This window comes from Tupaia chinensis, unplaced genomic scaffold (genome assembly GCF_000334495.1).
Source record: "Tupaia chinensis unplaced genomic scaffold, TupChi_1.0 Scaffold143877_1, whole genome shotgun sequence".
Classification (NCBI taxonomy): domain Eukaryota; kingdom Metazoa; phylum Chordata; class Mammalia; order Scandentia; family Tupaiidae; genus Tupaia; species Tupaia belangeri.
In genome coordinates, this window is record NW_006203728.1 from 648343 (window position 1) to 674144 (window position 25802).

General features: G+C 37.1%; 1 protein-coding gene across 1 annotated transcript in view; it reads left to right on the top strand.

The window, feature by feature from the left end:
• The first annotated feature begins 1176 nt into the window (after positions 1–1176).
• LOC102500420 (CUB and sushi domain-containing protein 1-like) overlaps positions 1177–25802 on the top strand; it is a 214376-nt gene continuing 189750 nt past the window's right edge. Inside the window, exons 1-2 of the mRNA XM_006165295.1 lie at positions 1177–1264; positions 6131–6218. Of these exons, the coding sequence (XP_006165357.1) occupies positions 1177–1264; positions 6131–6218 (176 nt within the window). The remainder of the gene's footprint in view (positions 1265–6130; positions 6219–25802) is intronic.

The following is a 25802-nucleotide window of genomic DNA, read 5'->3' on the forward strand; positions in this document are numbered from 1 at the left end:
TTGACTTTCTCAAGACGTGTCCTCAAAGGTCAGAGTAATTTGATTAAGAAGCATATTCTTTTCTGCCCTATGTACTCCATTAGGCCTTACATAAATCTAGTGAGATTTTGTGCATCAATATGCTTTGAAAAAGTCATTTAAATATATTCATTACTATAATTTACACATTTTAAATCAAATTCAATCTTTTACAAACTGTCTTATTTATATCTGATCATCAACTTGCATAATTTTACATTTTGCTTTAGTATTTAGTTAATAATGCATAATGAATCCATCTATTGAATATTTTCAGTTTTGATTTTTAACTCCAAGGTTTTGACTAAATGTAATACATCCATTAATGTGTATGGCATGTGTCATGAGATTTGAAAATATATAATTCAACAAAATTAGAGATAAGATGTTATTAAGCCCAGTAATTCCTCTCTTTAGAAACTATTTCTCTAAGAAACCGAGATCATGCCTGAAGTAAACTGATCTCCATGACTGTTTCCAACTTTTAAGCTTCAGCTTTTGGAAGAATTAACTACCTGTGATGCAGATGTTACACGTAGTTGCTATTTATGAAGCTTATTGTTTGATTGCACATATCCTATTTGTCACCATGCTTTTTCACCTTATAACATAAGTGCCTATTTCTGTGTCAGCAAATCACCCATATCTTGCATATAATCTCCTATCATTTTTTTCAGTGTCCTCTAAAATTTACAATATATTTAGACTTGTCTAATTCACCCTGTGCTTTTATAGAACTCTAAGAACTGTTAACTTTGGAGCTCAGTGAATGTGGCACTGTTTTTTAAAAGATCCAGAATGTTTTCATCTGACTTGCATGAAAACCTTCAAGTTCTCTCATGTGTTTCTATTACTACTTCACAAGAGAAAATAGAAAAGAGGAAATATAAGTATACTTTTTCAAGCCTTGGTGTTGTGTTTTAAACCACTTTAGGTACTGTTTAATAGTGAAATAAGAATCACATGAGAGTATAGTATTTCTGGTAAAAATAATTTTGGCCATTCACATTAACAAGACTTTCTTCATTTGTCACAATAACTTTTCTGCTTGAGGGAATATAGAAGACATTTACCTGATCATAATAGATAAACATTCTACACTTGAGTTTAAAATGATTAATACTAAATTATTAAAGAGATAAATTTTAGAGTGTTAGTATGAGGCCACTACTGATTGAAGATTTCACCCTAACACATGATACAGACCACAAAATTGATGGCACAAAATCAATGGCTGGAGAAAAATGTACTAAAGTTATCAAAATGATGAAGATCTTCATATCTGTATCTCTCTCTATATATATAAAGAGATTTATAGAACATTAACTTACTACCTTTAACCATTTTAAAATATACTCTTTTTAACACTAAATATGTATCTATAAACCATTCATATCCAGAAATTTTTCATTATACCCAACTAAGACACTGCACATTTTAAAAAGAAACTGCACTTTTCATCTCCCCCCTAAACTCTGGCAATGACTATTCTACTTGCTTGTTTTATAAATTTAACTCCTTTTGTTTTCCACCTCTTCAAGTCCTTAGATTTAAAATTGGTCTCTTATGGACAGCATATCATGTTATCCTATTGCTTACTTATTTATCAATTCATTCTGACAATCTATGCTTTTGGGTAGGAAGCGTATTGGTTTACTTCCATAATAGAGGATCATGTATTGGATTGTTTTGACAACAGACATGTACCTGCTCACAATTCTGGAGACTAGAATTTTTTTTGAAGAGGTTTTGTCTATAGGGCGTGTATGCTCGCCAGACAGACAGAGAGAGACAGAGAGACAGAAAGCGAGAAATCACCCCCCCCAGGGGGATGACCATGCCACAATCCCTTCTCCTCCATTCTCCTCTCAGGATCTTGGGCATACATGCACATGCGCCCGGTGTGAGTTTTAAGCCACCACGTCCGGGACGCAAACCATGGTTGACTACATGGGAGTCCAGTGACATAGCCATTACGCTAACTGCTGGTCCCAGAGACTAGAAATTTGAGATCAAGGTATTGTACTCTAGGTTTATTCTAGGACTTCTCTCCTTAACTTGTTGATGGTTGTCTTCTTGTGTCTTCATATAATCTTTCCACTGTGTGTTCATGTCCTAATCTTTTTCTTTTATTTTAGAGAGAAATCCTTGACATAGGGTACATGTTCTCACCAGAGACAGAGAAAGACAGATAACGAGGAATCACTCCCCAAGGGGGATGTCCACACCACAATCCCTTCTCCTCCAATTTCCTCTCAGGATTTTAGACATGCACAAACATGTGCCTGGTGTGAGTTTTAAGACACTGGGTCCAGGACTCAAACTACGGTCAACCATGTGGGAGTCCAGTGATATAATGATTATGCCACCCACTAGTCCCGTTATCTCTTTTTAGAAGGTCACCAGTATATTGGATTAGGAGCATACTAATCCAATTTAAAATTAAATTAATTTAAAATGAAATTGAAACTTCGTTTAAACTTAATTATCCATTCTAAAACCCTGTCTCCAAAAATAGTCCCATTCTGAGCACTAGGGGTTATTATATAGACATAGATATTTTGTGGGGAGAGTGATATAAATTCAACCTGCAGCAAGAAGTTTAACACATTTATATTTAATGTAATTACTTATACGGGAGTATTTACCATTGCAATTTTGTTTTGTTTTCTGTATGTCTTACAGGGTTTTTTGGTCCATTTCTCTCTCATTACTGCCTCCTCTTTGTTTCAGTTAATACTTTCATAGTGACACATAGTGAGTCCTTTTTCATTTCATTTCATAAATATTCTATAAGTATTTTCTTTGGGATTACCATGGACTACATATATCAAACTAAAATTATGACAATATTAAATTGATATCAATTTACTACCTTTATATATTATATACCTATTAGCATAGATTCATAATTATTTTATTAATTTATATTTTACATACTATAGAAAATTAAAAGTGGGTTTGTAAGTCAAAATGGATATATTTACCTTTGTTGTGGAACACCTTGTTTTTATGTGGCTTCAATTTACTCTCCCATTTTAACTTTGTTAAAACTAGAAGAAGTTTTAACTTGAAGAACTCTCTTTAACTTTTTTGTAGGGTAGGTCTACTGGTAATAAATGCTCTAAAATTTTATTTATTCATTTATTCTAGAAATATCTTACTTTCTCCCTCATTTCTGAGAAACAGTTCTGCTGGTTATAGAATTCTAAGTTGGCAGGTTTTTTTTTTTCAGCATTTAAATATATTATTTCACTGTCCTCTAACCTGCAAGATTTCTGTTGAGAAATCTGATGGTTTTAGTAAGAATATCTGTTTTTGATGAGTATTTTTGTGTTTTCTAAGTTCTCTCTCTTTGACTATAAGTAGTTTGATTATAATTTGTCTTTCTGTGGATATCTTTAGATTTATCCTAGTTATTTTGAATTTACCAAGTTTCTTAAGTTCTTATAACAACATTATCCCTCAATTTAGGAAACCTTCAGTCATTATTTATTAAAATTAATATTTATGGTAAATTTTATAAAGTCATATGTCTAATAAGTCTGAGGCATGTGTTCCTGTTCCTGGAGATTTAGTTGGTTTCTTTCAATGTGTCAAAGTTCCCTGTTTTGTGTTTTTGTTTTTGTTTTGTATTCCTTGTGATCTTTATTCAAGAGTTTGAATATTTGAAGAGAAACAAAATCCACTCTTCTGGTCTTTACAATGAAGGACCTTTACTAAGTAATGTGCTTCTGATTCTTTTTTTTTTTTTTTTTTTTAAGAGGTTTTTGCTACAGGGCGTGTGTGCTCACCAGACAGACAGAGAGACACAGAGAGACAGAAAGCGAGAAATCACCCCCCAGGGGGGATGGCCACACCGCAATCCCTTCTCCTCTATTCTCCTCTTGTGATCTTGGGCACGCATGCACACGCACCTGGCGTGAGTTTAAGCCACCGGGTCCGGGACTTGAACCGCGGTCGTCTACGTGGGAGTCCAGCGACATAGCCATTATGCTAACTGCTGGCCCCATGTGCCTCTGATTCTTGAGGTCAGTCTAGAGTGCAGATTTAAGGTCTTCTTAGGTCTTTCCTAGATGTGCATCCTTTCTGGGTGTGTGTGTGTTTCCCTCCAAGCTACCTTTAACTATCTTACTATTCCAAAGAGGCTCACTCAAGCTTTTTATTGAGGATTGACATGACCTGTTGTATTCCTCTGCCCATAATTCTTTACGCCCAGGAACCATCAGTCTACAGATCAGCAGTTTTCATCTATAGCCACACTTACCACTACCTTCCTTCCGTGCTTCAAGCCTGAGATCCAAACTATGCCATTAAGATCTATCTGAGCTCTAGTTCCTCAGGCTGTCCACAGAGATGCTGGAATGTTGCCAACCAATTTCTGTCTGTTTTTCTAATCCTAGGACCACTTCCTCTCAAATGCATTGTGCATACAATAGGAAGGGTATGAGGCTACAGAGAGTAAAATCACCATGTTTTTTTCATTATAAAAGTGGCTTTTTCTTCATTGGGCATTTGCTTGGTTGCTGTAGATCTTTGACAGGTTTCCAGTGCACCTATAAAATTTCTTCAGTCCATTTATAATTGCTTATTTGATGTTTACATGGGAGAACAAGAGTCTGGAGGTTTTTTTACCATGCCCTCTGTTGATGTTGCTGCCTAACCTGGATTATTTTGAAATGATATTGGGAAAATTAAATATTTTGGAATAAAAAGTCCAGACTTGAATACATTCATTGTACCATCTTGCAAACTAATTTTAGATGTTATAAAAATTAAGTAAAGAAATAATAAAAAATTGTAAAAAAAAATTGGGTTAACCAACTTGGAATGGAAAAGTAGTTGCTATGAATTAAATTACTTAATTACTTATGTATTAAGTGAAAGATTATAATTATTGTTGTTTTGTGCATATTTTTGGTCAAACACTTCAGAAATTCACTACCTACCCAGTCATGTTTTTATGGGGTCCTTTAAAAGATATATAAAATTTTGCATGTTTTTATGTGTATGCTTTTCAGCTTCTAGTATTATAATTACCCTTTGAAATAGGCTTAAACTATAGTAAATATAGGAATTGTTCAACAGGATGCTGAGTGAAATCTAAATATGTTGATTTTCTGTGACAATAATAGGGAAGCTGCAGGCACTAGAAATATCCCTTCCATTTCATCTATGGTTTTATTCATCCTTGGACAATAGCAAAATGGCACTAGTAGCCCCACATTCAAAATTTAGATATGAAAGATCTAGAGTAAAAATGTTCTGGCCTCTATTAGTACACAGGAATATTTCCTAGAAGCACTTCTATGGACATCTTCTTGTATCTCTTTTAAGTGAATTGGGTCATAAGCCCTTTGTTGAGCAACTTTCCATAGGAAAAAATTGGGAATGACCTTGACTGGATTAGACAAATTGTGTAGGATAGAATGGATTGTCGGGACCTGAAGGACACACCATATTTTCTCAGACAGTCACTTTCCACAACAGATAATGGAGTATTGGTCACTCTATTAAAAAATGAGTCCTTTGCTATACTACAATGGTATAGATCCCAACAGGAGGAAAAGTTCTTCATGATTTGACTTGAAATAAATCAACACACCTGCGCGAGGAGACCATGACTTTTTAGTTCTATTATAAGCACATTAATTATTTGAAATATAAGTACTGTTTTTTAAGATATCTCTTGTATAGATCTTAATAGATAATTATCACCTCCATTTTTGTCCATGGGGAGATGAATGCTTTCTTCTGATAGACACATTTTTTCATAATGCTGTTTTCCCCATCATGCTACAATTATGATGCCATGCAAGTGGTAATAATGAACAAATGAGTTTTTAATTAAATTTTGACTTTGTCAATAAAGGGGAAACTTCATAGTAAAGAAAAAATGCTTTATTTTTCCACTGGGAATTAAGTCTTTTCTTTAAGAAATGAGAATACAGATTTACTTAAATAGCTTAATAGTTCAGCTGTTTTAATTGTTAAAGAAATCACATTTTAAGTAATCATCATTAAAGGACTAAATATGCCTAGTTTAAACTTATTCTCTGGGTATTTCTTCAATGGCTGCACAGCATTTTAATAACGTTTCTTTCTATTATAGTGAGTCAAGGAGGCGTTGCATTGGTCTCTGACATGTGTCCAGATCCTGGGATTCCAGAAAATGGTAGAAGAGCAGGTTCTGACTTCAGGTAGGACATTAAGTAATGGTTTGGAAGGCATATTATTTTCTAACAGATATATAATTTCAGCAAATGCGTTTAGCTCTTTTGTCTTTTTTTATATAAAGGTAAAACTCAGTTATGCAGGTAATGTTATTTGTAGAACTCTAAAATCATCATGCTAAAAATCTTCAGATACTTTAAAGTGATGCCTTTCACATATGAGCCAATATTTTTAAAATGAACTAAATTTATATGATCAAAATATATATTAAGGGCTTTTTTTTCTGTTTTAAATCTGCTACCATTCCATATTCTAATGTTGTTAATGTTTAAGAAATAAAAGGGAAAAAAATTAAGTATAGTTTCATCATAATTTCACTAAATAAATTTTTAAAACTATTAATGTTAGTAGGAGCCAAGTCAGTTTATTCAGAAAATGTTGCAAATCAGTTTACTATATTAGGAAAAACTAGACTCCCCACCACCACCACTGAGTTGCTACATTATAAATGTAGTAGTTATTACAATAGTGCTATTTCCTTGTATTTTTACATTTCTTTCAATTAGTTTAAGAAACTTTAAATTTGTTACATTTCAAGATGAATATTAGTACTAGGAGTAGACCGAAAAATCAAAAAATCAAAAGCAAGCAATGTGTTTTTCTTCCTTAAAAATCTTAGCTTTTTTTTTCTTTTTTTGAGAGGTTTTTGCTATAGTGTTCTTGTGAAAGAGACAGAAAGCAAGAAATCAGCCCCTGGGGGGGGGGGATGACCATGCCACAATCCCTTCTCCATTTTCCTCTTGGGATTTTGGGCATGTACACACATGCGCCTGATGTCATTTTTAAGTCACCAGTTTGGGACTTGAACTGCAGTTAACTACATGGGAGACCACCAACATAACCATTATGCCATCTCCTGGTCCCAAGCATTTTTATTAAGGAGAAGCAAGACCACACCATAGCCTAGTGATTATGGGCGCCAGACCCCACACAACCAACCAAGGCTTGAATCTCAGCTCTAGAAGCTTGAGAAACATGCAGGGTGAATATGCCTGCATGCTCAATCCCAGCAGGATGGAGACATGGAGGAAGAGGGATTGCAACCTGGCCGTGACCCATGGAGGAGTACTCTTTCTCTCTCTCTGTCTCTCTTTATCTCTTTCCGAAGAGTGCCTCTGGCAACTGCATACAAACAACGAAAAAAACAAAAGCAGTCAAGGTAGAGTATTAAGGCTACTGAAAGAACTTGAAAATAGAAATAAAGTAATATGATTATTAAAGAGGGAAGAGAGAATGTTGTTTAGTAAAATTGGAATAGCAATGGCATTTTTTAAAAAAAAGAATAGAGAAATGATAAAACTATCTGTAGTGGAGCTATAATGAAGTTAGTAAAATGGTAAATTATTTTGCATAAAAATAAACAGAGGTGTAGATGAGATGGGTTAACTATGGAATGAGTATAGTTTAAGTGTCATAAATTTTGACTAATATACTAAGAAATATGGAATAATTTAAGTTCCTTTGGGACAGAGCCTGAAACTGCAACTCTTATTCAAGCTATTTGTTTCTTTGTTTACAAAACATGCTCTCCAGAGATGGAATAAAGAAAATGGGATAGGGCCAGAGGAAAAGCCTGAGGAAACTGATTTTGACTGGAGACTAACTTTGGTCTCATCTCGTAGAGCATAAATTGTACCAATAAATGATTCTAGTGTTTGTGCCTACTTTCATATCAGCCATTGCTTCCTTCATCTAACTCAAGGAAGGTCCAGAGAAAGAACTGGACTGAATAGTTATCAGTCTCCGTAAGGGCAGTGAATGCACGCATCACCCAGTAACAAGTACATGGGGAATACCTACGGCATCGACTAAAGGCCAGGACTTGGTCAATCAAAGCAGTTAATCAAGGAAGATTCTGGTTTCCAGGTTTATATAAGATAGCGATCACATAAGGCATTCAGAAATTTTATCACCCTTGAAAATGAAGCAGATGGATAGAATACATCCATCTAAGATCTTTCAGACATCTTTGGTGTGTATGTGTGTGTGTGTGTGTGTGTGTGTGTGTGTGTGTACAAATATATACAAAACTGGTAAACTAGTTCTAGTCAATTTTTGTAGCATTGATAGAACTTTCTCCCTAGCTAATCCTGTTTCTTACAAATATAGAGTTACCATTTTTGCTTTGCAATCTGGATATTTTTTATTTGTTTTCCTTGCCTGAATGCGCCGGCTAGAACCTGTACTACAAGGTCAAAGAGAAATGGTGAGACATCTGTGCCTTATTCTTTTGATTAGGTGGAACACAGTTTCGTTTTAAGTAAGTTTGATGATTTAAGCGTAGGTTTTATATAGACTGTCATTTTCAGGTTGAGGAAGTACACTTACAATTTTAATTTTGGTAGGTTTTTTTTTAACAGAACTGTATATAAGATTTTGTCAGAAGCTTTTTCTTTATCTATTGAGATACTCAGATTTGTTTTGTTTATTAATTTTATGTGTTAATTGATTGTTAAAGTAACCTTACATTCTGGGAAAAAATAATTTTTTCATGGCACATTTTTCTTTCTAGATACTGTTGGATGTAAATTGATAAAAAATGTCACTTAGATTTTTGCATGCATGTTCATGAGCAATAGTGATCTATAGTCTTTTCTTACAATGACTCTGGTTTTGATATCAGAGCAATAATGAGTCTCATAAAATTAATTGGAACATGTTCTTTCCTTTGGCATGTCCTAGAGAAGTATATGTATAATTAGTAAAATTGCTTTCCTGAATGTTTTTGAGAATTCACCAGTGAAGCCATCTTAAATAGGAATTTTCTTAGAGAAAGATAATTCAACTACAACTTGAACTTCTTTTCTATTAATAAGTCTTCGAAGGTTATTCATTTCTACTTGAGGGAGCTTTCATAGTTAGTATCTTTCAAGGCATTGTTCGGTTTCATCTAAGTTGTCCTATTTATGAGCATTAAATCATTCATCCCTTATCATCTTTTAAATAACTAGAGTCACAGCTCAAGATTCTGATGTTTGTAATTTTTTTTTAAGTTTATCTGATCCGTCAGCCTAGTAAGATGCTTGTGTTATTGATCTCAAAAATCAAAAACACATTTCACTGATTTTTCTCTATTGTTTTGTTTATGTTTCATTTTGTTGATTTCTGCTCAATATTTTATTATTTTCTTTCCTCTGCTTACTACGGACTTAACTTTTTAACTAGAAGTTTTTTTTTTTTCTTTTTTCATGCTGTTTTTTTTTTTTTTCTAATCCTCTCCTTTCGCCCAATCCTCCAAATACTCTCTAGAACCTATAGTTGTTGTCTATATATCTGTCATGAAATCTTTCAGTTTGTCATAGCATACAGACATTCCATATATAGCAAGCACAGCCTACACTGTTTGTTTTTCGTAGTCAGACTCATTTCACTTAGCAACACATCTTCTAGATTTAACCACTTTGTACTAAATGGCAGAATGTCATTGTTCTTTATGACTTAGTATTCCTTTACATATATATGCCACATTTTTAAATCTAATCATCAGGTGTTGGACACTTAGGTTGATTCCATATCTTATCTACTGTAAATAATGCTGTGATAAACATGGATATGCTACTGAGTAATTTCCTGTCCTTCAGATAAATACCCAGAAGAGGGATTACCGATTCCTGTGGTAGTGTGGTAGTTCTATTTGTCAGTTTTTGAGCAACTTCCATATTGTTTCACAATGGCTGCACTAATGGACTTTCTTACCAACAGTGCGGGAGGGTTTCCTTTCACCACAGCCTTGACAGCATCTGCTTTTTGTTTTTGTTTGTTTGTGTTTGTTTTTGTTTTTGTTTTTCTAATCATAGTCATTCTGACTAGGTTTAAGTGATACATCATTATGGTCTTGATTTGTGTTTTTCTTATAATGAGAGATTAAAATTTTTTATGTTCTTCTTGGCCATTTGTCTGTCTTTCTTAGAGAGCTGTCTGTTCAGGTCATTTAAAAATTACATTATTAATTTATTTTTTTAGTGGATTATTAATTTTCTACAAGTAAGATGCTAGTATTCTCTATATATTCCAGTTACTAATCCCTTATCTGAACTTACCATTGCCAGTATTTTCTTTTATTGTGTGATCTGTCTCATTACTCCATTCTTCTTTTTCTAGGTTATTAAGTGTAATAGAGGTAGACTCATGACTTAAGACCTGTATTTTCTAATATAAATGTTAGTGGTATAAATTTACCTCTAAGAACTACTTTGACTACATTCTAACAATTTTGATATGATATGTTTTCATTATCATGCAGTTTAAAATATATTCTATTTTCCCTTATATTTACTTTTATGTTTCATGGTTGTTTAAAAGTTTGCTAAATATCTGAGAAATTTCCAAAGATTTTTGTACTCAGAAAACATACTTTTATTACTCAAATCCATCAAACTTTACTGATTATTTCTTTAAGGCTAATAATATGCTCTATCTTGGTAAATATTCCATATGCATTTGGAACAAATGCATGCTCTGTGGTTGGAAGCAGTGTGTATACATGTAAGTTAGGTCATGATGGCTGATAGTATATTTTAAGATTTTGAGATCTTTAGTAACTTTTTTATCACTTGAACTGTTACTGAGAGAAATATATCAAAATCTTCTACTAAAATTATGGTTTTGTCCTTTATTCATTGTAGCTTTATGAGTTTTTACTTCATGTTTTTGAAGCTCTGTGGTTATAGACACAAATGTTAAAATTCTTATGTCTTTTTTGAAGTTTTACCTTTAATGTTATGAAATGAACCTTTTTACCCTCAGTAAATTTATTTTAATCTGAAATCAACTTTGTCATATATTAGCATACCACATCAGATTACTTTTGATTGTTCTTAGTGTAGTAAAACTGTAAATGAATTCTTACATGTGCTTCTGCATTCAATGTGTTACAAAGTATTATTCTGGTTAAATATTTTTAAAAGCTCAGCCTCACACATAATTTATAAAGTAATGAGTTTTTCTTTCCATTAAAACTTTGAGATCCCAAGTACATTATTTTATTTAATTTTTTATTTACATTTAATTACTGTACATCTTTACAGTGTACAAAATGCTTTTTCCCAAGTGTATAAAACCTGTATTTATTTATTGAATGTATTCATTAGTTATTTTCCATGTGATTGTACAACCTATGTGTCATTGTATGCAAACCGAGGGACCATAGCCATGAAGCGATGTCTTATGACTATCACATGAAATGAAATGTGAGTGTGCTTGGTATGTAAAAACCCCACTTTTTGGTGTTGATGTTTTAAACATAAGAAGGACAGTCTTAACTGTTAAAAGTCTTTTTAAGACTGTTTATAATGAAAGGAGGGAGTCAATAATTTCTAAATTATTGTTTTTAAGAGGTCCATGCCTTAGGGCATGTGCGCTTACTGGAGAGAGAGACAAAGAGAGAAACAGTGAGAGCGAAAGTGAGAGGTAATTTCCCAAAAGGGATTGGCCACACTGCAATCCTTTGTTCTCCATTCTTCTCCCAGGATCTTGGGCACACACACACACACACACACACACACACACACACCCGGTGTGATTTTCAAGCCACTGGGTCCAGGATTCAAACTACAGTCAGTCATTTTGGAGTCCAGCAACCTAACTGCTACACCATCAGGCTGACCCCTAATTTTTTATAATCAAAGCTAACGACTAATATATAATTCAAAATAACAATTTACATGGTCAGGATGAATGGATGGTTTCATTTGTAGTTAGTACTTTATATGTAATTTATTTACAATAGCTCATTTTGTTAGTTTATTAAGATACTGCTTATCTAATTTTATATATTCTGATTTCTTGACATTTAAATATTCATTTCAGCATTAAGTATAAAATACCAAAAATAAGTGAAGACTAAATTACAAAGCTTTCTTATTTGAATTTAAGTCAGTTTGGGACACTTTTGTGACAATATTCCTCACTATTGACCACTGTCTAAAAGAAACTATATTCATTAAAACTGAATATTTATGAATAAGATTGGTATGAAAATTCAGATACCAGGCCAGTAGGTGGCATGGTGGTTAAAGGTGCCAGACTCCCACATGTCTGACCATGGTTAGAGTCCCGAACCTGGCGGCTTGCTTTCTTACTTTCTCTCTCTCTCACTCTCACAGTCCCTCTCTGATCAAATTAAAAGAAGAAAGGAAAGAAGCAAGGAAGGAAGGAAGGAAGGAAGGAAGGAAGGAAGGAAGGAAGGAAAAAAGGACGGAAGGGGAAGGGGAAGGAAGGAGGAAATAATTCTTAAAATAATTCAGATATCAACATGTTAGCTAGAAAACTGGGATAAACATAAACATTTTATGAATGGATAGTGCATCTTATGTTTATATGATTCCCATGTTAGACAGAATATGTACCCTATGACCAGATATATAATTACCCTCATTTTTATAAGTAGAAATATTGATACTCAGAATGTTAATATGAAAAAATACTCTATCTATTCAGGGTCAGAACTGGGATTTAAAGTTGGATCTTACTGACCTCAAAGCCCCTGTTGACCTTGCTGGTTTGTAACAAGGGTAATTATAATGATTAATTTTTCCACATCTGCTATGTAAGAATACCAGATGGAGATGTGCAGCTCCTGAACTCTCAGCTGGGAATGACTGGTGTAGGTTGTGTTGGTGAGTTAGGTAAGGAATCATCATTAGAATCTAATGTTGAGTCCAGCATTCCAGGCCATGCACCTCAGCATGGAGTTGCATATGCTCAGCAAAAGTGATATCTTGTTTAACTAATTCCTGGGAGGAGCGTACCCTGATCTGATTTTCACAAAAAGTCCACATAGAATAACAGCGGCCATGCTATGTACTTCCAAATGCTATATATTCTTTATTTATTTATACAAATTTTTAAAACATATATATATATACATATATATACATATATATATACATATACACACACATATATGTGTATATAGACTTTGGGCATACTTTTTTATTTATATTTAATTTTATTTTTTGAGAGATTTTTGGTATAAAGTATATGAGTTTGCCAGAGAAATAGAAAGAGAAATCACTCCCTAGGGGAATCTTCATAGTGCAATCCCTTGTCCTCCATTCTCCTGCTGGGACTTTGGGCATACATGCACACACACACAGGGTGAGCTTTAAACTGCTGGGTCCAATACTTATACCATGGTCAACTATGTGGTACTCCTGTCACTTAATCACTACACCATCTACTGGTCACATGCATACGCACACATACACACGCACACATACACACACACACACACACACACACACACACATAAACCTCCCAAAAAATCTGTTCTTTACAAAAATTTTTTAGTCACAGAATCAGCAGATGGCATAATGTTTATGTCACCAGACTCCTATGTAGTTGACAATAGTTTGAGTCCTGGATCTGGTTGCTTAAACTCACACCAGGCGTGTGTGCATGCATGCCGAGGATCCTGAGAGAAGAACGGAGAAGGGATTGTGGTGTGGCCATCTCCCCTGGGTATTGATTTCATGCTTTATGTCTTTCTCTGTCTTTCTGGCAAAACCTCTCTTAAAAAAAAATAATAATAGCATCTAATAAATGCTGAAACTGAAGTTAGGGAGTTCCACCAAATCTCCGAAACTTGGGCTTCTTATCTGCTTCCATCTTTTCCATCTCTTCCACTTATGTACTTCCTACTAACTTTCTTAAATAAACTCTGTTTAATGACAATCCTGATTTTAATGTAACCTGGAAACACCTATTCTAAAATAGGCAGCAACTGCTGCCCTCACTGTTCTGTTTTTTTTCTTTAACTTCTTGGTTGTATTCTTACTCAAGTGTAGTCTTCCTTTGTGCTCCACTGACACCACCCATGCCAATCATTCCCAGTTGAGAGATCTCCTGTGAACAGAGTAGAGCTGCACATTATAGAAAGAGATAAGGTGCTCAGATAAGCAAAAATGACAAATATTCTCTAGTTTTTTTTTTCTTTTCATGAAATAGAATGTACAATGGAGTCTTTAAAAAGTTCATGGAAAATGTGTTTTTTGAAAAAACTGTATTTCTATTTCTTTTTGCACCAAAATACCAAAATAAACTCCTGATGTTTTTGCTGTTTTCTTTCCTTTTTTTTTTTTTTTAGAAAGAGACTTTTGCTATAGGGTACACATACTCACTGGAAAGACAGAGACAAAAAGTAAGAAATTCCCGAGGGATGGCTACATTGCAGTCTCTTCTCCATTCACCTCTTGGGATTTTGGGTATGCATGCACATGCACCCAGTGTTAGTTTTAAGCCACTGGATCCAGTACTCAAACCACAGTCTACCTCATGGAGGTCCAGTAACATAACCATCATGCCATCTGATGGTCCCAATAAACTCACACTTTAATTTCATTTTCCTACACACTTTTTGAAGGATTAGCCCATGTATATTAGCCCATCTCCCGGCTCCCTATTCACACAGTCAGCTTCTTTCTCTCATTAGTTCTCCTCATAATCTCTGTGTGTGCAACATATATTTGTTTCTGTCATATCTTTAAATCAAGAAGTCCTGAAGGAAAAGGGAAAGGCCTTATGTATTTTATTTCTTATTACTTTGCCCAGCAATACAGTGGATACTTTTTCTGTTGAATTGTATTAAACTGATTCTAACAAGTCTGTCTCTAGGGTTATGTGATTATAGACTCATTAGTAGTCTTATAAACCTATTTTATCAACCACAGCTGGTCAGAGAACAGATTAACAATTTTATCTGCAAGAACATGACCTATACTCAAGGGAATTTGAGGAGTGGCAAGTAATAAGTTTTTTCTGTTTGTTTTGTTTGTTTGTTTGTTTTTAGAAAGAAATTTTTTTTCTATAGGGCAGGTGAGCTTGCCAGAGAGACAGGAAGAAACAGAGACAGACAGCAAGAAGTCACTCCCCGTGGGGATGGCCATGCCACAGTTCCTCCTCCTTCAGTCTTCTCTTGGCATTTTGGGCATGCACACACACCTGCCTGGCATGAGTTTCAAGTCATCAGGTCTGGGACTCAAACTGTGGTCAAATACATGGGAGCCCAGTGACAAAACCATTGTGCCATCTGCTGGTCCTATGGAAAGTAATTAGTCTCTGAACTTAATATTTAGGTCATGAATATGTACATGTTACCATTCATGCAAATAACTATTTTTCTTCTATCTTAGCACTTTTCCCCCAAGGGTCTCACTCTTATTTTTATTTTATTTCATACATATGTTTTATGAAGTTAAGAGGTATCAAATAGAGCTATTGATCTCCAAATGAAAGTAGAAATTGAGATTATATAAAGAAAAGTATGTCATCAAGGAAGAGGAATAGCAAATCTAGCACCCAAGCCTTTTGAGAAACTGCTGCTCGTTTTTATCTTTCACCTTTCATTGCCTTCCCTATTTTAGTAAAACACTGCTGATTTTTATGTATAGTTATTATGATATTGTTACCGAATCTTGACTACTTCTCCATTGTAGGTCAATTTCAGTGACAACAGAGCCATCTGCTCAGATAAAAATATGAAGAATTGCACCCACAGTATACAAGCCAAGGAATAAATTTGGTGTTCTTCACATAAGAATTACCTTTTACTAAGTTGTATTGAGTTAACTCTTTGTTATTGTTATGATTATTATTATTAGATTTTAATTCACCAGAAGGTACATGCACTCCTTCAGAGAGATGGAGAGAAAGGGGAGGAACAGGCAGAAAGCACTCCCCAGTGGGGTACGGTTATGCTGCAGCTCCTCTCCATTTCTCCACCCTGTCAGGACTCTGGCATGTACACACACCAGAGTCCAGTGTGCCTTCCAAGTCACCAGATCTGGGACTGGAGCCATGCAGTCATCTGGTCGCCTTCAATGCCAGGCATCTGTGGTGGCCCGAAGAATTTCTTAAATGAGAGATTAAAGAAAGAAACCTACGTACACTTTAAGCCACTGCAGTTTTAATCATGTGCATCTCAGGGCATTAGTGTGATCATGTTTTCTTCTTAATTGATGGAGGGAATGGTGGAGAGGTATGTTCATCTCTTTTGGGCTTTGTTTGATTCTTTTTCTTATTTCTTATTTTATTTCATTTGTCATATAGAACATTTTATTCCATTTATAAAGATGGAGCAGATGTATTTCTCAGTCTTAATGTTCTGTTTAATATTGACTCTCTCGCTTTGCTCTTCATTTTCCATGATTGTGTTTATGTTTTCCATGTTGGCATCTTCTGTCCTCTCAACAATGCTAAGAGATACATTATTATACATTAAACGTAGAGGGCTCAGATCTCATCCCGATTCAAGCTTTCACTGCCTACAGGTGTCAATGCCACTTCCCAGCCAGGGGACCTGAAGTGGATTTTTATCCCCACAGCCTCACTCGCTCTGTGCTCTCCTTTTATTTCCTTGCCCTGACCACGCCCCTAAATAATATGTACGGCGTGTTTGCAGTTTTGTTTTAATAAGCACTAGACATGTTTATTTACCGTCTCTCTCCCAAGAGTGTAGCCTCCATAAAAACAAACCTTAATATATTCCTTATTTTATTTTAGTGCCTAGCAAAGTACTTGGCTCAAAGCAAAAAACTTAATAATTATTATTAAATTATTTAATTTTAGATTTTGTAAAAATGTATTTGCATTTACATATTGTAAGGCAGTAATAAATGTTGATTTGATGTGCAGAATTTTGAATCACAGGTAAATTTCCAGGAATGGATTTATTCACCATAAAAAAGCTCCTCTTGATTTACTTATACATGCCATATTAGGCACTGAAGGGCTATCTTCTAGATCAGTTGTTACATTGTAGTTAGTCCTGGTAAGGAGGAGAGCATAGGGGTGTTAGCTGTTATTAAGGAATCACTGGATTATTCAGTTTACTCTTCCCAGTTAAGTTCAAAACTCAGCTTATTAATAAAATAAGGTATTTTGGGGGGGACCAGCAGTTAGCGTAATAGTTATGTTGCTGAACTGCATGTGGTCAACTGCAGTTCTAGTCCCGGACCCAGTGGCTTAAACTCACACTGGACGCGTGTGCATGTGTGCCCAAGACCCTGAGAGGAGAATGGAGGAGAAGGGGTTGCGGCGTGACCATCCCCCCGGGGGGGATTTCTCACTTTCTGTCTCTTTGTCTCTGTCTTTCTGGAGAGCGTATGCACCCTGTAGCAAAAACCTCTCTAAAAAAATAAATAAATAAAAATAAAATAAAATAAGGTTGTTTTTCTTTTTTTTTTTTAAGTTAGAATTATGTTTACATTTGACCTTTGTCACACAAAATTTGGGAACTATCTTGGAAATAATAGGAAATTTTCGGAACACTCCAGCTTGGTTTCTTGTGGGATAAGTTACTTTTAATGACATAATACCTTTGGGCTCTGAGTTTTTAAGTGGAAGTCAAAGAATTGCCTTCTCTTTACCAAAGCCCAAGCATTATCTTATTTTTTGATCCAGAGTTCGGCCCGTCAATAATTTCTTTATTACTCGGTGCACGGCTGAACAGAAGCAGCGCTGTGAACAAGGACAATGCAGAGTTGAACATCCTCTCTGTGCTCTCTGTCTCAATAAAGCAGACTTTCCTGACGTCCTGTCTTTGAGTCTGCAACACCAAAGTCCCTGACATTTTTAGAATGTGATAGCAAACTGAGGGACATAACATATTTCTGTTCTTAGATGAATGCAGGAATGTAGGTTTCTAAAGAGTCAGTGTTACCAGGGAACTGAACTAGTCTAGGAAAAATATTTGCCAACGATTACTGCTCCTTCCAAGAACATCGATTGTATTCTTAAGAATGACTTAAAAGAAATAACACAATCGTATTTTTGTGCTCTCACTACTTGAATTCTTTACATCCCTTCGGAAAAGGGTGCACTGTAAGTGTTCTGGATCTCATTCATCTGGCTAAAGCTGCTTCCAATAAAGAATTCCAGGTAGTGGCCAGCTGCTGATATGGTTAAGGCAGCTGAATTCTTTATGACCAATTGCTCGATTTGAGCCCCAGATCTGGAAGCTTGAGAAACACACCAGGAGCATGTGCAGGCATGTTCAAAATCCCAAAAGGTGGAGAGATGGAGGGAAAAGGATTGTACTATATCATGTCCTAGGGGGTTACCGTCTCATTTTTCCCCTGGCTCTCTTTCCCGCTCTCTGACTCTCTCTGGTGAATACACATACTCTCTGGCAAATAAAAAGAAAAAAAAAGAAAAAAAAAAAAAAGGAGGTCCTGTATAGGATGCATAGAATATTCTTCCTCTCCTTCCTCTAGTCTTTTAAATATCTACAGTAGTAGAATTTATTTTCATCAAAATAAAACATCCATTTAAATAGTTTCCTTGAGGGGTCAGCAGGTGGCATAATGGTTAAAGTGCTGGACTCCACGCGGCCAACCACAGTTTGAAATCTGGACCCAGCAGCCAGAAAATCATGGCGGTCATGAGTACGTGCTTGCCCAAAATCCCATGAGGAGATTAGAGGAGAAGGGATTGCAATGCAACCGTCCCCTCTGATGGGTAATTTCTCACTTTTCCTCTCTCTGTCTCTTCAGCAAGCAGTTTCTGCCCTATGGCAAAAACTCCTTCAATAAAAATTTCCTTGAAAAATAGTTTGTTATTCAAGCATATATGAATTCAGTAGTTTCAAAATGCAAAAAAAGTTGGTGAGTTAAGTAACCTGCTTTATTTTTATCATCAGAAATAATATTTTAGGGCCTATATGAATATGGACACTTAAAACTGACAGTTTACTTCTCTTTTTCTTAGTTCTTATTTAAAAAGAATGGGTTGAAATACAAGTCTTGATTCTGTGGTACATTGGAGGTATGAGCTCTGTAGCTCTTGTCTTTTTGCTGTGGTCTATTTTAGAGTAAGAGTCTACAAAACTTCATGGCTGATTGTAGGGTACCAACAACCTTTGAGCATAAAGAAAGCATGTGAAACAATCACCAAAGATATGCAAAGGAGCTGCCAACCTAAGAACACCATTAAAGTCGTGAATATTATGTAGTCAACCACTGCATTTATTTTATGGCCATTCTCCCTATTCTCTAAATTTTCAATTTCTCTAAAGTCTCTGCAGGATTTCAGATTTTTTTTTTTTTTGTGCCAGAAAGTATTAAAGAAAGAAAGAAAAGAGAGAGTTAGTTTCCACTTTATATCTGCACTATATAAAGTGCAGTCTGATTTTCCTGAAGGTTCTCAACCTTACCAATAGGCACAATCCATTACCCAAAAGATACTGATATAATTGGTCAGAAATAGGGCCTAGGAATTATGTTTTTTTTTAAAGAGTTTAGTTCTGTCAAATATATGTAAAAATTCACCATCTTAGGCATTTTAAAAATGTTGATATTCAGCGCACCAGAGAGAGACAGAGAAAGAAAGAGAAAGTGAGAAAGCACCCACCAATCCCTTCTCTATTCTCCTCTCAGAATTTTGCGGAAGCACACATGTATTCCTGAAATATTTTTCAAGCCAGATAACACACAGTTAACCACATGTGATCCAGTCACCTCAACCACCACACCGTATATATATATATACGAGATATATATATGAGAGGGATCTTTGCTATAGGGCACACATGCTTGCCACGAGAGAGAGAGAGAAAGAGAGAGATAGAAATCAAGAAATCACTCCCCATGAGGGATGGCCATGCTACAAACCTTTCTCCTCTATTCTCCTCTTTGGATCTTGGACAGGCATGCACATGCACCTAGCGTTAGTTTTAAGTGGCCAAGTTCAGGACTTGAACCACATTAGACTACGTGGAAGTTGAGCAAGATAACCATTACACCATCTGCTGGTCCCCTACACCATCATTTTTAATGTACAGTTTAGAAGCACTAAATACATTCATCTGGTCATACGACCATCACCACCATCCAGCTCCAGAACGCTGGTCGTCTTGCTGAACTGAAATGCTGTACCTGTAAAGCAGTAACTTCCTATTCTCCACTCCCCACATCTGGAAACCATGAGTCTGCTTTCAGTTTACATAAATGTGATTTTCTAGGTTCCTTGGCAAGAGCAATTTTGTAAGTGCTTTATGGGATTCTCATGCACAAGCAATGATTTGGTACCATTAGAGTACCTGATTAATGTCATCTGTGATAAGAGATTAATGCAGTGAAGTATAGCTACTCAGAAGGTCTTGCATTTAAAACTGATGTTTGATTTTTTGAAAGTTGTCTGGGAAAGTACGTGGAAATCTCATCATTAGAAACCCTTTCCAGTGTCTTCTCTTTTCCACATTCTTCTATATGTCTGCAGAGCCCAGAAAAAGTGAGGGTTGCCAGCTTGGCTCCCCATTACACATGTATTTCCCAGTCTCGGCTTTCCTGAAATAATGTTCTGGGAAAAAATAATAAAGAAGCAAGGCCAATGGTCTGATTCCATGAGAAGGAATCCCAGGGAACTATGTTGATATGCTAATAGAATTTGGAAATCAGGGGCAATCGCAATCCTGCAGGTAGGAGTGACTATTGACACTCTAGAATTTGTAACTTATCACCAGGGTAGGTACCATGAGGTCATGGGGGGAGAACCCATAAAGCACATCTACTCCCAGCTGACTTGTGGGTGTGGTATATAGAGGTTAGTGTAGGAACCACACTGGTGGAGATCCTAATGTTATAGACTCCTACGTATTCACATAGTCAGATATCAAGTCCATTTTCTGATGCTACTGAAATAATTTACTTAATCGATAAAATATTCTCTTTGAAAAGTTTTAGAAAAATACTATTTATGATCAGTGCATGTGATGGATGAAGATACAGGTGGATGGAGTGGATCACTCTTTAAAATGTACTGCTTCTGGGGCAGCAGATGGCATGGTAGTCAAGGCACGAGACTCTCATATGACTAACCGGGGTTCAGGTTTGGACCTGGAACCCTGAAAATTATATTGGGTGCATGTGTGGGTCTATCCAAAATCCTTAGATGGGAATGGAGGAAAAGGAATGTGTTATGGCCAATGCCCCCTTCCCCCCGGGAGGGATTGTTTTTTACTTTCCTTCTCTGTCTCTCTGGAAAGCACACTTACCCTATGGCAAAAAAACCCTAAAATATAATAAATAAATAAATAAAAATTAAATACAATTACTGCTTCTTTAGGCCTTTGTTTTAGACTAGAGCAATTGTATTTTATCTCGTATCATCTGTGCTCAGCAGGATAGCCCACTGACATCCAGCAGTGACACCTAATTATCATTGTAGAGAATATAGTGGCAAACTGGATGGGTAAACAGGAGAGGCATTCCACTCCCAATACAGCATTTCAGAATAACCCCTGGGGGATGATTTTTTGCTTTCTGTCTCTCTTTGTCTTTCCAGTGAGTATATGCACCCTATAGCAAAGCTCTCAAAAAGAAAAAAGAAAAAAGAAAAAAAAAAAAGAAAAGGTCTTTCTTTGGATTAATTTCAGGTCATTCTCATATATTTGATCCTTGTTGATAACTTTCAGTTTAGAGAATTTTTAGTTTTTTTTTTTTTTATTTCTTTCTAGGGGGAATAGAGAGGATATCTATTGATCGTTGGGTGGTTTTTAGATGTAACTCTTATCCATATAAAATAAATCTACCCATTTCACACTTCAACTGCATTCAACACCTCTGTTGGCACTAAATTCCTAAATGGTGTTAGTAATGCTGCCTACTCTTCCCATGTATACAACTGGCAAGGAGGAGATGGAGGAAAGGAGAAAGAGAGGTGGAAAGCACATTGGAAGATTAGGAAATGGTTTTGTCAGTTTTTAGCTTACTGATGGCCTCTACGGTTTTTATGTGGGTATGTGAATGTCTCTGTGGTGTGTGTGATTTTAAAAATCTGTGATTACCGCTAACTCTCTTTATTGTACCAGACTTGGTAAGGTTTCAGCAAGAACTCAGAACCAACTTTCCTTAGTGATGGGCAGAGAAGGTTCCTCCCCGCTTTGTAGTCTGTCTTTCCCCCTCTTACCAGGTTTGTTGTAGAGGAGTTCTAGACTAACACCTTTGTTTCACACTTCCTGCTTTGCTGAAATGGAGCTACTTTTGGGAGGGACAAGGCAGTCAACCATTGCATCTTCTAGTCTATGCCCCGGTTCATCAGATCCTGTGCTCACGGGTTTTGATGATAGACATGAGAAAAGAAGATGGAGTTTCCTGGACCTGGTGGGAAGACCACCTAATGGAAAGGGGAAAGATCATTAATGGGAGTCACTGGTACTCATTAATCTGGGCGTAAGCATGACGTGAAAAGACAAACACTGCTTGATCTCATGTGCAGAGTCATCCAAGGTCGAATGCAGGAAACAGTAGAATGGTGGTTACCAGGAAAAGGGAGGTGGCGGAAATGAGTGGTTGGTCAGTAAGTTACAATTATGTGGGCTGAAATGGTCTAGGGATCTAATGCACAACCTGGTGGCTGTAGTTAATAATCTGATTATGTCCTGGAAGTGTGCTAATAAGTCAACTGAAGGTGTTTCACCACCTCTGTGAGGAGAGGGCATGATCATTTGCTTGACTGCTGTAATCATTTCACTATGTAGGTGTGTAGGAAGACATCATGTTGTACACCTTAAATGTAACCCCTCCCCAACACACACACACAGAGAACAGGATGCAATTGCAATTGAAGATCAGCTTTTCTTTGCTTTGTATTTACTGTTCTCAAAGGAAAGTGAAGAGAAAACACAAATCGTTACCTGGAGCCATTGAAAGGGAGGCTTAGGAACCAAAGATACCCTTCCTCTACTTATTAATTCATTAGTTTCCTAAGCTTAACTCTTAAAAACTAATGTTTGTGTTCCAAGGTCTTGGCATATACAGAGGACAAATGAAAGAACCAATAAACAATAGAGAATGGATTCCTCCATTGTAGACAGAGTGTTTGGGAGATGACTTCACAGAAGTGGTTGGAGAAAGTGAAGGAAAAGATTAGCCATGTGAAAATGTGGGGTGGGGTGCCAGATGTTGGTGCAGCAGTAAAATGGAATAGTCTGCAAGGCCAACCCATGGGGAAAGGTTGCAGGGTCATGTCCAGAGACCTCTGTGAGTATGCCTGGCACTTGTGTGCCCTGAGACATGAGCTGGCCGAGGCTGGGGGTTAGACTCTGTGAGGCAGGGATCCTGTGAGGGGTGCTGTCTCTCTTCTTCTCTGTTTCTCTCATTGATGCCATACACTTCTTAAAACTCATGATAAATGGAATTTAAGTGCAAGTAAAATACAATGTGGGGACCAGCAGTTGGCATAATGGCAATGTCACTGGACTCCCACATAGTCGACAGCAGTTCGAGTCCCGGACCCAGTGGCTTAAACTCACGCCGGGTGTATGTGCACACGTGCCCCGGATCCCAAGAGGAAATGGAAGAGAAGGGATTGCAGCATTACCATCCCCCCTGGGGGGTGATTTCTCGCTTTCTGTCTCTCTCTCTGTCTGTCTGGCGAGCGCACGTGCCCTATAGCAAAAACCTCTCCAAAAAAAAAAATACAATGCACAGTGGGCCATGCAGGTGGAAGGAAGAGCAAGTGCAGAACTCTCCTGGCCTCTCTTCCCTAGGGGTTAAAATAAGCCTCAAGTACTGTGTCCCAGGGACAAGAAATTAAAGCAAACACATCCCAATGAATGCATAGCTACAGAGAGGAAATGGGGTGACAGGAAGCCAGGCAGCTCTGTCTGCCCTGACAATGTCTACAGTGTGATTCTACTGCTCTACACGACATGCTGTGATTTTAGCACGACCTTCCCCAAGGCACTTTCTCCTCTCTCCACAGTATTCCTCACTAGCTCTCAGGGTAACGTAGTCCCACGCCTCGTGAAGTGGGTTTTGTGGTGCAGAAGCAGCACAGAGCTCTTATAATGCTGACCCCACGTGGACAGGTCCTGGGTTCACGAACCTAGGCCTTCCTGTACACGCCAGGCAAGCACAGCATGCCCTGGGTCGGGACTGGGGAGGGTGACTGAGAATTGCAATGTGAAGACCTGTTGGGAAATCTTTCTCTCTCTCTTATAATAAATAAATAAACATTGTTTAAAAGGAGGGTAGAAGGGCCAGCAGGTGGTATGGTAGTTAAGGATACTGGACTCCCACATGGCTGACCATGGTTCAAGTCCCAGACCTGGCAGCTTACTTTCTCACTTTCTCTCTCTTTCTCTCTCCCCTTCTCTGGTCAAATTAATAAATAAATAAAGTCAAATAAAATAATTCTTAAAAATAAAATGGGGGAGATATGCAAAGAAATAGAAAAAAATGTGTCAAGCTGTAAGAGGACACGAGGGAGAGTCCCTTCTCGCCGGTGGGGCCTTACAATACGGTAAGGAGGATAGAAGCCAATGTTTCAGCCATGATGGATTCTATTTACGACTCTAAAGAGCCAGATTACTTTGTGAAAATAAATAATTTCTTTAGGTTTGGGGGCTCGCATTGGAAGTTGATTGTGTGGTCATAGTCCATCTTATTTTGGAATTTGTAGAAATCAACCTGAAAGTTTTAGAGGCAGTTCAATTTAGTGAGGCAGGGGCCCAAGAAAGCTGCATCAGACGAGATGGCGGGGTCCTTGTGCATGGCTTCATAACCTCGGTGGATCACTCAGCCAGGGAGGGTGCCTCAGACAGCCAGGTGCACTTTGTAGCCCTGGTGTTTACCACCAGCTGCTCTCAGCCCATCTCCCACTGTCAGTCTATGTCCCATTGGGCATTGTCTGCCCCCACATCTCCACGTTGTAGCCATCACTTTTCCAGGCAGCTGCTGCCCAACCAGAGCCTGGAAGGCTCAGTCCAGCTTGCGCTCAGGTGGGACCACTTGCTGTCAGCCAGTGTCTTGCAGGCCTCCTGGGTATGGTTGACAGCAGCACCTGAGATCTGGATTTATGGCCACAGGGACAATGAGAGCCATTGCAGAAAGCAAGGGGAAGGGGTCGACAGAGGGTGTATGTGTGAACTGAGTCCAGCACATCACTGTTGACTGAGCACTTGCTGTGTGCTAGCTTCCCTTCAGAAGTTACACTCATGTCCTTTATGATGACTTCTGAATTTATTTCTTCGCCTTGTCTGCTCTGATATATGTGTGTGTGTGCATATGCATGCCCGCCCACCCTTCTGACTCTCATTGCTATGCCTGTCTTGGGTTGGCCTGCTATGCATAAATAGTATGATCATTGTTACAAGTAACAAGGAGTGAAGGATAAATCAGAACACTGGATAGTTTTGCACCATATAGATATAAAGAAAAGAGAAAATATTATCATCTGTGTATTTAAGATTGTTGGCAGATCCATCACAGCTATTAAGTGATTAAGTCTCAGAGTAAATTAAGACAGTTAGAATCTATTATATAATCTTGAGCAAGTAGCCCTGTGAGTCTCCATTTGTCTCATGCAAAAATGGGAATAAGGCAAACCAGCAGGTGGTGTAGTGGTTAAGGTGCTGGACTCCCACATGGCCAACCTTGGTTCAAATCCTGGACCTGGTGGCTTAGACATTATGCTGGGCATGTGTGCATGCATGCCCAAAATCCTAGGAGGAAAATGGAGGTGAAGGGATTTCAGCATGGCCATTCCCCCAAGAGGTGATTTCTCACTTTCCCTTTTACTGTCTCTCCCTCTCTCTCTCTCTCTCTCTCTTT